Genomic DNA, 13,743 nt, shown 5'->3' with positions numbered 1-13,743 from the left:
CACACAGGCGGGCACAGAGGTACAGTGCTCCCGGCACACACACAGGCAGCCTCACAGCCCCACCTCTCCACAGACATGGTGTCCGAGGCCACCCCTTAACTTCTGACCTGGTGGTGCTGATGCCTCCCCCTCCAGATGGCAAACCAATGCCCCAGTGGTGCCCTCCGTGTGCCAAATGGTTCTGAGTCTTTCATGCATAGGGACTCAAAACTCACCACAAGCCTATGGCCATTACTCCCCAATTTCAGATGAGAAGACTCAGGCACAGAAAGGTCGACTTCATCACCCAAGTGAGTGGTGGGGCTTGGCAGGACTCAGACCCAGAGCACAGCCTCTATTCCCAGGACACTGAGTGCATCAGTCTACTGCTCTCTTTTTATAAAAACTTAGAAGCAGACAGTACAACCAACGTGAGCACATTCTTAGTATGAACAAGGCAAACATCACAGTCCAAAGGGAAAGTGCCTGTTTCTGCTCCAATCCTGTGCCCCACAGATAACCACTATGGAGATTTTTATATGTCAAAGTTTAGACTCCCAGATATGCAGTTAAGTATAAAATATGTATGTATACCAATACATTGATTTTTTAAAGAAAAGCAGAATCAAGATGCTTCTTTAGTGTTGGGAGAAGCTGAGGCAGGGCTTGCATGTCTGACATAATGTAAAACAGTCTTGGAACATGTCCGGGGTCCAGGGTCTAAAACTCCTCGTGGCCTTCGGAACACCAAGCTCTGTGCTAAAGGGTGGAAGGTTACCCTGACGCACTGTTATCTAAGCCCAGGGCATAAAACCCCTTGTGGCTTGGATAGAATCCAGGGCTCGTGGCCTTTGGAGTGTGTCTAGATTTGCTGGCTCCTTGCTCTCCCAGGATCGAATGTATCTTGAGTTAAAAGAACCTGCTCTCCTTTATCTCAAGTAGCAGAGTATGTTCCACATGCTTCAAAGGAAATGCTAAACCATCACAGCTGCAGACCACGCGCTTGCCCCTTTCGACTGCCACATCTCCACACTTGTTTCTTTGATCACCAATAAATAGTCTGGACGTCCAGAGCTCAGGCCCTTCACAGCCTCCGTACTTGCAATGGCCCCTGGTCCCACTTTCTCTCTCAAACTGTCTTTTCTCATTCCTTTGACTCTGCCGGACTTCATCACCCCCACGACCTGGTGTTGGATCCCATCACCCCAACATTCTAAAACTCAGTCTCTTCACTAAACATACCTGCAGATCTTTCCATGTCTCTGTGTGTGGGTGTACATCTGTGTAGGTGTGTGCACCACTGAATTCAGCTGGTTTGTTACATGGTATTCAGTAACATGAATATATGATCATATATTTTCTTTCATTCAATTTTTATACAGCTGGAAATATACCTGTAACATATGTATCTAGAAAGAAAATGGAGGATCAAAAAGCACATATACTTAAAATTTTAAGAACACCTAAATACCTTCCCAAAAGAACATATTTTGCATTCCACTAACAGAACAGGAGTATTATTTTCTCATCTACTAGAAAAGCACCTCACACTGGCTGTATGGGGTCGTGGTTATATATTTAATGACCTACTCTGCACAGTAACCCTGTGGAGATGGGAGCAGCATCATGACCCTACCGTTTAGCAGATGCGGCAGGGCAAGGAGGGCTGAGTGCTGCCCAAGGCCGCTGCTGCAGAGCCGAGACAGCGCCAGTCCCAGGCTGGCTTCAGAATCTGTGCATCTGACCACAGCGCCAAGCTGCCTCGGCAGTGCCCATCTCTGCACACTCTTGCCAACACTTAAAATGCTTCCCAATTTGTTGAGTAAAACACCACTTGTTCCAATTTGTGTTCCTTATATTATTAAGCAAGTTACATGATATTTACCTCCATCCACACCTTGTTAGGAAGTAAAAATCCCAAGTAGGTCGACAAGGTGAGGAAGGGAAGAAACAGTCCCCAAAGGCAGAACTCAGGGGGATTTCAAAACATCCACCTGAATAATCAGTATCAGTGCCCTAAATAATGGCTGATAAAGGTATCCGCCCATTCATCAGCTTCCAAACTCAGTTCCAAGGTGAAATGATGTTCAAGACCAAGCAGCTTTGTGCGTCTCACGAAGAATATGAATTTCAGGAGGGACCATCTCAGTGATCTCTGGGAATGTAAGGAGGCAGCATCCACTCTTGGAGATATGGAAGGAGCAAAATACAGAACTACGTATACAATACCACGATGACGTGCAAAAGGAAAACAAGAAGAAAACTAAAGGACAATGGAGTCTGGATGTTTTGTTGCCTCCAGATCTCACGTTGAAATGTGACGTCCAGCGCTGGAGGTGGGCCTGTTCTCGCGGTAACGCGAGAGTTCTCTATGAGTTCATGTGGGATCTAGTTGTTTAGAATAGAGCTGGGCATCTCCTCTCCCTCTCGCTCACTCAGTCTCTCACCATGTGACACACGGGCTCCCACTTTGCCTTCTGCCGTGATCATAAGCTTCCCGAGACCTCCCCAGGAGCTGAGCAGATGCTGGAGCCATGCTTCTCTTACAGCTGCAGAACTGTGAGCCAGAATAAACCTCTTCTCCTTGTAGATTACCCAGTCTCACACACTCCTTTATAACAATGCAAACAGACCAACAAAAAGGAGAGAAGCAGGCCAGACCTCGCAATGTGGCCTCACAAAGAATGTACACTATGGCTTCCATCAAACCGTTGCACTGTTGACTTGTCATAGCGTTTCCAGCCTCTGGAAAACATTCCATAAGCCTTGCCTGCATAACACCTTGAAGCAGCAGCTCCTATAAATTTCATGAACACGTCCAGTTTGCTACTCCTGACCACAAGCACAGCCCGGCCAGGCTCAGGACATTAACACAAAACAAATAGATCAAGTAGTAAACAAGCCTTACCAGCCTCCAGCTCTAGGGCTTACCAGAGGAGCCGCACTGCACCTGCACTGCTTCAGTGCCGCCTGTTATTTGCTGAATCCCTGAGGCAAGTGAGTTAACAAGGGTGTTTTTCTTCATCGTACACAGGCTCTCTCCAATCTAGTAATTCTCAGCTTAGCAACAGCAGCACATTTGGAGAACAAAGAGTTAAGCTGCAGACCCCACCCCGCCCCCCCAGCAATCTTTACACAGCCTGTCTTTGCAACAGATCACACACAAAACACCCCTGTAGTCACGTAACTGCGGTAACGGCAGCAACACCTGCTGAATTCTTACTACGAACCAGGCGTGTTTTTAAGTGCTTTGTGTGTATGAACCCACTCAGTGCTCACAAAGGCCTCTGAGGGGGCTACTGCTGTGATTCTCATCTACAGACAAGGAATCTGAAGGGACTGAAGGTGAAGCCCCATCCACGTCACAAAGCTGGCACAAGATGAGCATGAGAAGGACCCAGGCTGACCTCGGCCCCTGACAGAGCGGCACAGAGAAGGACCCAAGCCGACCTCACAGAGAAGGGCCCAGGCCGACCTCAGCCCCCGACAGAGCGGCACAGAGAAGGGAGGAGGTGGCGCTCATCCCACGCCTGACGTTCCCCACGCTGCCATCAAAGCACCTGCACAACGTTGCTTCTTTGGGAAGACACATTTGGGTTCCAGACAAAATGAGAAGTTACCGGGAAGCCTGTTTGAGAGTGGAGGGGTGTTCCCTTCCGAACTGGCAGCCAGAACCCTGAGGAAGTGTCTTTTTTTAAAAAACAGGGCAGCTGCTCTGGTCTTGAATCACCATTCACCACCGAAGGTTTTTCTTTTAGACGAATGTAAATCAGCCCTGATGAAGGTGCCTGGGCACACAGAACACAGAGCATGTCCTCTGCTTTCTTTCCTCCCTGGGCCACTCTTTAACAGCAGCAGAATGCCCTCATACACTCATAGTACCCGGTAAAAATGCCCTTTAAAGGACAGGGAGCAGGTAAGCTTGTGAACTCATTTTAGCAGAATTAATATTTTCAGGAAACACTTGGGCACCACAAGGAGAAATTCAGTGAAAAATGTGCATGTACAATGTTTAGTGTGACAGACTTTCAAAACCACAACAGATAACGGAGGTTGTGATTTTTAACAGGAAAAGATACGACGTAAAAGCAGCCAGTGTATTAAGTTATGAGTTGATTTAATGTAACATTCTTCCTTTTCTCTAATAGGAGCAATGCATGCCCACGAAAAACGGCCCATTTTAAAAGCCGTGCAGCACCGTGACTGCCCATCACCACCGCCTCGCCCGCCCTGTGTAGCGCAGCACAGACAGTGAGCAGCCCATCTCCACTGCCTCACCCACCCTGTGTAGTGCAGCTTTGTTTTTGGCACTGAATATACTATTTACAGATACTTAATCTTTTGTTACCAAAAATGGGATCACACTATATAAACTTTTTTGCAAACTCTTTCTCAGAAGCCTTGGCCACCTTTCTGTTTCCAGGGGAGGTTACGGGCTGAACCTGGGGGGACCCTGTGGGGAGGCCCCTCCTCTGCCACATCTTCTCACTGCACCGCGAACCTTTGCCACGACAAACTTCTCATGTAATTCACCACAAAACAGAACACACTGTCAAACGCAGGTGGTCGGGTGAAATTAAACAGGAAAGTCTGGTTTGCTTTTCAATGCTGCCTAATTGTCAGGCTCTGGTTCAGGTGATTTTCATCTCAAGACTATTTTATAGAGAATTTCAAAATTTTATCCCTCTTTTTAAATAAAATTACACAGTTTATCTTGCTTTCCCTTGCATGCTGGATTATGGAACTTGGGTCTGACTTTTCTGAGCAGTCAGAAGCGCTCACTTTGGAACCACTTTGTCTCAGAGCTATGCTGTTTTCTCCTGTCACTCATCCAGGCACCATTCGCACCCAGTGGGCACCAGACAGCACCCTTCTCCCTGTGCACACCTCTTCTTTGATTTTCTCCTGGCTAATTTCTAGCTCGGATACTTTCAAAAAATGGAAGATGGCTGTTGTGACAAGGGGGCAAAAGACAATATTCTTCTCTTTTCTGGAATTACTGTTTCATTGTTTTAGATGAATTTTTGCCTTTTCGTTACTAAATTATCAAGATATCCGAATAATACTTTGTAGTTACAAAGCTAAAATTATGTTTTCAGTTCAATAAACATTTTCACAATGTAGCTTTAAGGAAATCAATTCTGTCACATCTACATTCTGGAGATGGTAACAGACTCAGACAGCAGGAGGTTTAGGGGATACTTGTAGCCAGGAAACATAGTTTCCTGGTTTTCGCCTTGCAGTTTGTCCTTTAAAAAGTTTCTGATGAGTTTAGGCACCACAAATCCCTATTTCCCCAATATTTCCTACTCTAAAACTAGTATCAGTAGAAAAGAAAACACAAAATATAACAGGACAGTGACAGTTTCAAAGAGAAGAAAATACTTTAAATGCCTGGGTGAAAATACAGTTCACATAGGAAGACTGAGCAGACCTCACTAGAGCACGTGACTTCCTGCCACCACTTGGCTGACACACGTGAACACAAGGGTGAAAACAGACACACATGAAGGCAGACACAGCAATACAAACACAAAGACAGGCATACACAGGTGAAGACAGCCATGAAGAAAGGCAAGCATGCATGCACATGCATAGACACGCATGGACAGACATGCATAAAGACGTGAACACAGACATGCCTAGACACGTGTGAACACAGACATGCATAAAGACATGTGAACAGACATGCCTGGACACACATGAACACATGCATAAAGACACACGTGAACACAGACATGCATAGACACGTGAACACAGACATGTCTAGACACACGTGAACACAGACATGCCTGAGGACAGGCACGTCTCCAGCCCTTGTCCCTTCAAGGTCTCCGACTCGTTTTCAAAGAATCTCAACCACCCTACAACAAGTGCTGGTCATTCTTTTTTGGCAACTGGCCTTTCTCTGAGGGGAGAACCGACGGTGTAAGTTCCGGCAGTGACCTGCCTCCAGCGCTGGGCAACCTGAGGGAGGGCACAGTACCTGGAGCCCAGGCACCAGGCTGCTCCCACATACCCCCCAATCGCCAGGGCTGCTGCTGGCTCCCGTGCACCATACCCTCCCCAACCCCTTACAGCCGCTGCTGGCTTCTGTACGCCGTGCCCCCCTACCCCACCCCAACCTCTTCCCCATCGCCAGGGCTGCTACTGCTCCCGGAAGTGCCCGTGCATCCTGCCTATTTATCAAGCAGGACACTGGAGGTTCCATTGATCCTGTGAGCCCCAGAACCTTCCAATGTGCTCTGTTTTGCATGACAGACATTCTATGTTGCTTGCAAGAGTGACATTAAGATACTCCACAGCTAGTAGGCTGTGGGCACCTCTGTCAGACCTGGGGCTCTTGAAGGCCCTGGCCCTTGACAGCCTGGAAGATCGACTCATAGCCCCGATGTCCACGCCCGGCCCTGCTGGCACCTGCAGCCCTGGGTGGCTGTCTTGTGAGTGCCTTGGCTTCTGATTTATCTACTCTTTTATGTTTTTTTTTTTTTATTTTTTTGCAGAAGAGAATCACTAAGTGACACATATTCCAGAGAGGGCCAAAATTCTACAAATAGTAAGCAAATGCATCTGCAATTTTATCTGCATTCTACTGCAGATAATCATTATTCTTTTTTAATTAAACAGACTGAAAGCCAAACAAGCAACCAGCTGCAACTCAGCATTGGAAGTTCAGTCCCTGCTTCGCTACCAGGAGCAGGGGCTGTCCCTGGAAGATGCTTAACACACAGGACACAAACGCTTAGATCCCAACACAGAGGAAACGCCCATCCTAGAACCCCTTCAAACAGGCGTCATCCCATCCTCTACAGACCCTTCTCTGCAACAAAACGGGAATGTAGCACTTGTTTTTGTTCTTTAAAAATCGTAAGGAGTAAATGAAATGAGAGCACTGTGCTGCCTCCCATGCTGGACATGATGACATTTAAGAAGGCATTCATTTTGTTCTCATGCCAAAACCTGCAGGGGAGCCTTGCCAGACCTCACTTAAAGCAGCTTTACAGAACGTACGAAAGCCATCTTTCAGTTAATAACCTGGCCTCTGACCTCTCCTACGTGGAAAGTTCACCTCAAATCTTAAGACAGAATACACTGAGTTCACAGTCGCCGGCTCATTTTCCAAAAACACACATCTGTCCCAACCCTTCTACGGCACACAGTGGAAACCCCAGCACAGAGGGAAGTTTTCCTTCTGTTCACACATTCAGACAATGCAGAGAGGGGTGTGTTGGTGGAAATGCAAGTACGAGTGCTGCTTTCATCAAATTTATTCAGAAGTGACTTAAACATCAGGGTAACGAAAGATACAGGTTCTAAGGACCAGCACTGGTTTCTCTCCTGAAGATTTTCACCACCGAGATGGAGTTGCTGCCTAATTCATCTCAGGCAATTAGGGAGTCCAAGCACAATGGCCAGTTATACAGATTATTCTTTCGTCAAGCATCGGCATTTAACAGTTTATGCATCATATGCATGATAACTACATAAAAAAACAGTCTTGATGAGACTGAGAATGACGGGGGGCAGGGAGAACCGGCACGGGAACACTTGGGGGGCTGCTGTTTGTTTTCAGGACACTGTTGTTCCTAATTCAACTTGGAATGCTAAAATTGTGTATTTTAATCCTTCTCGGTCCTTCAATTTGTCGAGCCCAATCATGCCAATCAGAAAAGTGGCACAGCCGAGAAGAGTGGCACAGCCGAGAAGAGTGGCACAGCCGAGAAAAGTGGCACAGCCAAGAAAAGTGGCACAGCCGAGCAGAGCACTGAAGCCAGCTCCAGGGAGGCAGCTCTGGAGAGGGGCTGCTGTAACCCACGGCGGGCCGTGTCCAGAGACCACTCCTCCAGACACTGCGCGGGGTGCAGGCCGCAGCCGACCTGACGTACGTGCTCACGTGCACCACCGGGCGAGACAGTGGGAGGGAGACACATCCTGCTCTTGTTATCTCTGTTTGTGTCCCGGTCAATGCCTGCCCTTCAACAGTTTTGCCTATAATTTAAAAACCACACACTGCTATGGGAAGCCTGTTGCAAGCAGTCCTCCTGCACTCATCTACACTCCAGAGCTCACCTCACAAGAATGAAAGGACCCTCCTCTTCCCCACCACTGGGAGTATTGCTGTGGACACGCTGCCCCAGACCCCTGCACCACACCACCTTCTCTCTCGCCACACCTTCCTCTGGACCAGCCTTGGGTGGGCTGGTGACAGCCGACACAGGAACGCAGCTTCCCTGCAGGAGCCTGTTCTCGGCAGATGCTACAACAGCATATTTAGGCCGTCAGTGGCACCTACGTCAACCAAGTAAAATGAAAACAAAAACCCAAACGCACCCATGGCTCCACTTATGTAAAATGCCAAGCGTGTGCATATCACGTGCATACACACACGTGAGGTTTGGGCTTCACTTCCGGGGAATGACATGGGATTGTCAGAGCAAAGTGTACAGGAGGCACCTTTCTGAATTTACCCACTTTAAATTTTACTTTCATTCACTCAAAAAATATGCATCAGGCATCAACTATATACCAGAGACAGACAATGAAAAAAATAAATATACCTGTAAATCCCACAGCACATGGAAGTCAGTAGCACTGCAAGAAAAGCAGGCTGATGAAAACGGACTCTATCCCACCCCAGAGGAAACCAGAGGCTGACACACGCACGTGGAAATCGGAGTAAATCCCTATCCCACCCCAGAGGAAACCAGAGGCTGACACACGCAAGAGGAAATCGGAGTAATTTCTACCAACTGCAAGGACAAGCTATGATGATCCCATGAGCCTCTAGACAGTTCCACTTATTAAGGAATTACAGTGAAACTGCAGAGAGTGATGCATGTTTTTCAATGAATGAATCTACGTAAAAACAGAAATAAACTCATCTTGAAAGGTTAGGTCCCGCTTTCACCCTCACCCTCAGTGTTCACCGTTAGGATTTCCTGATCTCCCTTCGCTGCTGAATCAGGACTGTCTCTAGGTTAGTTACATAAATCGACAGGACCCAGTACCTCCGGATGGCCACAGTGAGGGCCTCTGGCGAGCTGGCGCAAGGACAGATGACCTCCTGTCGAAGGCCTTTACTTTGGAAGACATTGAGAAATGCATCGCAAGAAGAAATAGACCCTAGAGTGAAAGAGGGACAATGATCAGACAGCTGAAGCTGTGATTGATTCCAGAATCCCACCACAGAGACAGTTCTGAACCTGTGGTTGATTCCAGAATCCACCACAGAAACAGTTCTGAAGCTGTGGTTGATTCCAGAATCCCACCACAGAAACAGTTCTGAAGCTGTGGTTGATTACAGAATCCCACCACAGAGACAGTTCTGAAGGTGGGATTGAGGCACAAGTGGATCTGGGCAGTATGGAAAAATATTTAATACAATTTATTATTTACGTTACACCTAAAGGGGTCATTCTCAAACAGAACTCAAGAATTTAAAGAACTCAACCTCCACATTTATGACCCCTTTTCTGACAGATGAACTTACTTTAGTAACTTTTCTGACACTTGTTCCACTGTTTTCAGTATGGAAGTTCCAAGACACGGGTAAATCTAAACCAAATGAAGAAAACTTTCCTCTCTATTAAATGATGAGGTCGAGGCATAATTATCAAGAACATATCTGCTAAACTATGTCCAAATAGAGACATACTTTCCTTTATGCAAGATGTATTGTTTTGTAGAGTTACATTGTTTTGTAGAGTTATGGGTTAAAACAATTGTTTATTAAATTAGCTCAGGATTTTGAAATTTTATATTTGAAAACTGTTTATAAAACCTGTTTATGAGTCTGCTTTTGTATATCAGGCATTAAAGGAGTTTATGCTGCTTTAACTTACAAACATAAATGTTGCATATTTCATAAATGCGGTCAGAAACCTTTCATTAATTTCACTTTGCTTCTAAGCTTTACATACTTTTCTCACAAAAGCATGCTAGCTAGGTTCTCGTTTCAGTTGGCTGAAATATTTCTCAAGGTGTATTTATAGTATTCTGTGGAGCCACTAATTTACTTTATCCGGGTATTTTTGTTAGAGGATATGATAATGAAATTACATGTAAAATGACAAATTAATTTACTGATCAAGAAAACTACTACAGACCGTAAAGTACGAGCAGTCAAATATTTCCTGATATTTCCTTATTACCTGCTTAGGGCTTACTTCATTTCATCCTCATAAAAGTTTATGACTTAAGCACCGTTTTACAGCCAGGGAAACAGGGTCACCAAAGGCACTTTCTCTACAGAATCAAGACATCCTCTGAACCCCAGGGCTGTGGAGTCTACAAATGCCTGTCCTTATTAAGCCATCGGACCTCTCGGCCAGAGTGAGAGATACGGGTTGGTGATTTTAAGACAACTTCTTTACTAAGATAAGGATTAGGAAAAGAAAAATCAAAGTATAAAGAATGAAACCTGAGGAGGGGGGAAAAAAAAGACTCCATAGCCTGCCTAGTTCACACGGCTCCTCACTTACAGGGGTTCGCGCCGTCCGCCACAATCAGCATTCGCAGAGAGGAGAGGTTGATGTCTCTCTGATCTCTGTGTGCTACTAATGCCCAATGCATATCCCTCGATTTCACACACGCCACTTTTGCTAAAAGAAAAATAGAAATAGGTTAGTATGTGCCACCGTCAGGTCGCCCCCTATTGAAAGAGAGAGATCATCGTGAGTGGTGGGGAAGGGTGAAGAATCACTGTCACCCAGCCCCCACGAGCCTTTTTTTGTTTTGTTTTTTAATACCAATCTCGGCTCACAGCCACCTCCTCCTTTTCCTGGGTTCAAGTGATTCTCCTGCTTCAATCTTCCAAGTAGCTGGGATTATAGGCATGCGCCCCCAGGCCCAGCTAATTTTTGTATTATTAGTAGAAATGGGGTTTCTCCATATTGGCCAGGGTGGTCTGGAACTCCTGACCTCAAGTGATCCACCCTCTTTGGCCTCCTAAAGTGCTGGGATTACAGGCGTGATCACCGCGCCCCGCCAGACCCACCTTTGTACTGGCAGACCTTCTGGATCCAGGAGAGAGGGTTCACCTTCATCAGCGAGTACGGGATGCTGATCACATGCATCATGTTCATGACGCTCTGCAATCAACACAGGAACACGCAGGGTGAGCACGGTGGGGCACGCAGAGGAGCAGCTCTCAGCCAGCGGCAGGGACGCTAGGCCGCACAGGGGCAGGGGGAGCCCTCAGAGTGCTGCAGACACCAGGCCACACAGCCCCTGGAGGCTCCTTAGGGTGGGGCTGGCAGGGATGGCAACTACAGAGGGGCATGGCAGAGGAGCAGCTCTCAGTGAGTGCCGTGGATACCAGGCCACATGCGACCCCAGAGGAAGAGGGGAAGAGGAGGAGGAGCCGCTCGCAGGAAGCACCACAGACACCAGGCTGCATGGCCCGGAGGAGGAGCAGTCGCACAGGACCCTGCAGGCTCCTGAGGGTGGGGAGGGCGGGGACAGCTGGTCTGCATGAGCGTGGCCCAGTCGGGTCTGGGTGTAATCCTTTAAAGCATGTCCATGGGAAAGTGACTCCCAAAGTCTCCCTCAAACTCCACTGCTTTCCCTAAACTACTGCTGACAGAATTAAATAATTTAAGTCCAAATCCTTTTTAAGATGAAACCTTTGGTGAAGGATCACCATTTTCAACAGGCTTTCATATCCTCGAAACCTAATTCTTCCTAGTGTGTTACGCTAACTTTTACTTCGCAGAACCCGTCTTGAGAACCGCATGCTGCTCTGAAACGCGGGGCCGAGGGAAGCTCACATTCTGGCTCTGGCCAGGCCTTGCTGCAGCAGATTGCAACTCCTGACAAAAATAAACTAGGACCACTAGCTAGTACCTGGGACTCTCACCTGCCTCACACCACAGCAGTCAGACCAGGCACCACCTGGCGGGCTGTGCAGCGGGCTAGGATTCTTGCAGTCTTGTAGGCTACGGGTTGGGGGCAGACAAGAGGGCACAGACCCCTCTGCAGAGCCACTGGCTTGATTCAGGAAGCTCCAGATGAAAGCGGAAAGACAACGTGTGCCTTTCCTCCTCACAGCTCCACCGACTCCCCCCCCCCACTCTGTGCTGGGGTTTGTGAGGGCATCTTAAAAGCTGCTGCTGTCTGCTCAGAGACCTCGCCTTAGATGCGACCGTGGAGAGACTCACTCGCCAGGGCTGCCGGCCGTACCCCAGAGCACAGAGCAGGTAGGCTGGTACCACCAGCGGAAGCCCCTCAGAGAAGCGGCCCCACGACGAGGCCTCGAAAGCAGGGTTGTGCGGACAACGCCACAGCCAGAAACTCGGGAGCTCTAATGACGAGAGTGACTAACAGCAACAGTGACGTAGTTATCTGTTCTTCAGGACCTGATCATTGAATCACGTGTCAAACGTGTAGGTGGAGTGGGTGCTTAAACTTTAGGCCACATAATTCTCACACCAGCCACGTCAAATAGGATTGTCGTTCCCATTCACTGATAGGAAAAGTGAGGTTCAGATTTGGGAAGGGACTTAGATGCACGTGTGATATGCCTGAGTCACAAAGCTAAGAAAGGAAGGGCTGAGACACAAGCCCAGGTCCTCCAGCCCCAAAGCCGGGCTCCCCACTGCAGCAGCACACGATGGTTCTGGGACCACACTGCTCCATCTCATCCCCTAACAGCATCAGACTTGAGAGACGACCCACATGTATCACAGAAGGCAGCCAGGTGGGCTGCTCTGGAGCCACAGATATCTGGTCTAGGAAATGCTTGCCGGCTCCTTTTCACATGAATTCTGGTTCGCTGAGAAACGGCAAACCCTCTATTCATATGCCCATCACTCATGTAACAACTACTAGAATTTTCTACCTCCAAAAGGTAAGAAGCTTCAGCATAAGAAATGATTCAAAAGAAAAATGAGTGAAAATTACCGCATTCGAAACAGACGGGGGGAGCGGCTAAGCAGTCACACTCCACGTAGCGTTTAAGTGCCAAGCCTGCCTTAAACAAATAACAAGGTTTCTTCCCCGTGAGAAGTGCCCAAGCCCGGCACGGTCATCCAGGGCACTCGTGATTGTGAGACAATCATTTCCCTGCAACACACACTGATTGTCATCCTCAAGGGCAGATCTGTAAACTACTTTTCCCCGCAGACTAACACAACAGCAGGCCCCACTGACTCAAGAAACTACAGGAACATGCAGCTAACCAGATGTACAGGACAGTGATCCACACACCAACCAACCTTTGGTGTTACGCTAAGATACTGAATGCCAAAAGTGTGGGAAGAAAGATAATGATCTCCACGTGAGCCCTGGAAGGCTGTTTTCGGCAGCTGTAACCTCAATCCACGTGTCCAAGACCCTCAAACCAGTGGCTGCTGAAACAGCTGGCTTTGTGGTACAGTCGTAAACCACGTTAGTGGACAACATCGGTCTTCTAACAGTAACGATTTTCTCTTCACAGCGTGGGAGGAAGCAACTTGCCCAAGTGAAACGTATGCACACCTAGGCATTTGTATTCTGACACCCAGCACACTCCTGTGTGGACAGGCTGGGCTGGGGGGACTCCTGTGTGGACAGGCTGGGCGGGGGGGGGACTCCTGTGTGGGCAGACCCGGCCAGGGGACCCCTGTGTGGACAGGCTGGGCGGTGGGGGACTCCTGTGTGGACAGACGCGGCCGGGGGACCCCTGTGTGGACAGGCTGGGCGGTGGGGACCCCTGTGTGGACAGGCTGGGCGGTGGGGACTCCTGTGTGGACAGACGCGGCCGGGGACCCCTGTGTGGACAGGCTG

The 13,743-nt window shown here is 48.1% G+C and overlaps 1 protein-coding gene across 2 annotated transcripts in view; it reads right to left on the bottom strand.

Moving 5' to 3' along the window:
- The window catches only part of DIP2C (DIP2 acetate--CoA ligase C (putative)), a 166,804-nt gene that overhangs the window by 94,703 nt on the left and 58,358 nt on the right, over positions 1–13,743 (bottom strand). For both annotated transcript variants that reach the window (XM_017862169.1, XM_017862170.1), the window contains exons 13-15: positions 10,976–11,069; positions 10,461–10,580; positions 8,988–9,102 (exon numbers count right to left, since the gene is read on the bottom strand). In XM_017862169.1, coding sequence (XP_017717658.1) covers positions 8,988–9,102; positions 10,461–10,580; positions 10,976–11,069 — 329 coding nt within the window. The remainder of the gene's footprint in view (positions 1–8,987; positions 9,103–10,460; positions 10,581–10,975; positions 11,070–13,743) is intronic.

This window comes from Rhinopithecus bieti, unplaced genomic scaffold (assembly GCF_001698545.2).
Source record: "Rhinopithecus bieti isolate Rb0 unplaced genomic scaffold, ASM169854v2 scaffold_64050, whole genome shotgun sequence".
NCBI lineage: Eukaryota > Metazoa > Chordata > Mammalia > Primates > Cercopithecidae > Rhinopithecus > Rhinopithecus bieti.
Note: the sequence above shows the minus strand (reverse complement) of the source record. Positions and strands in the feature narration are given on the sequence as shown.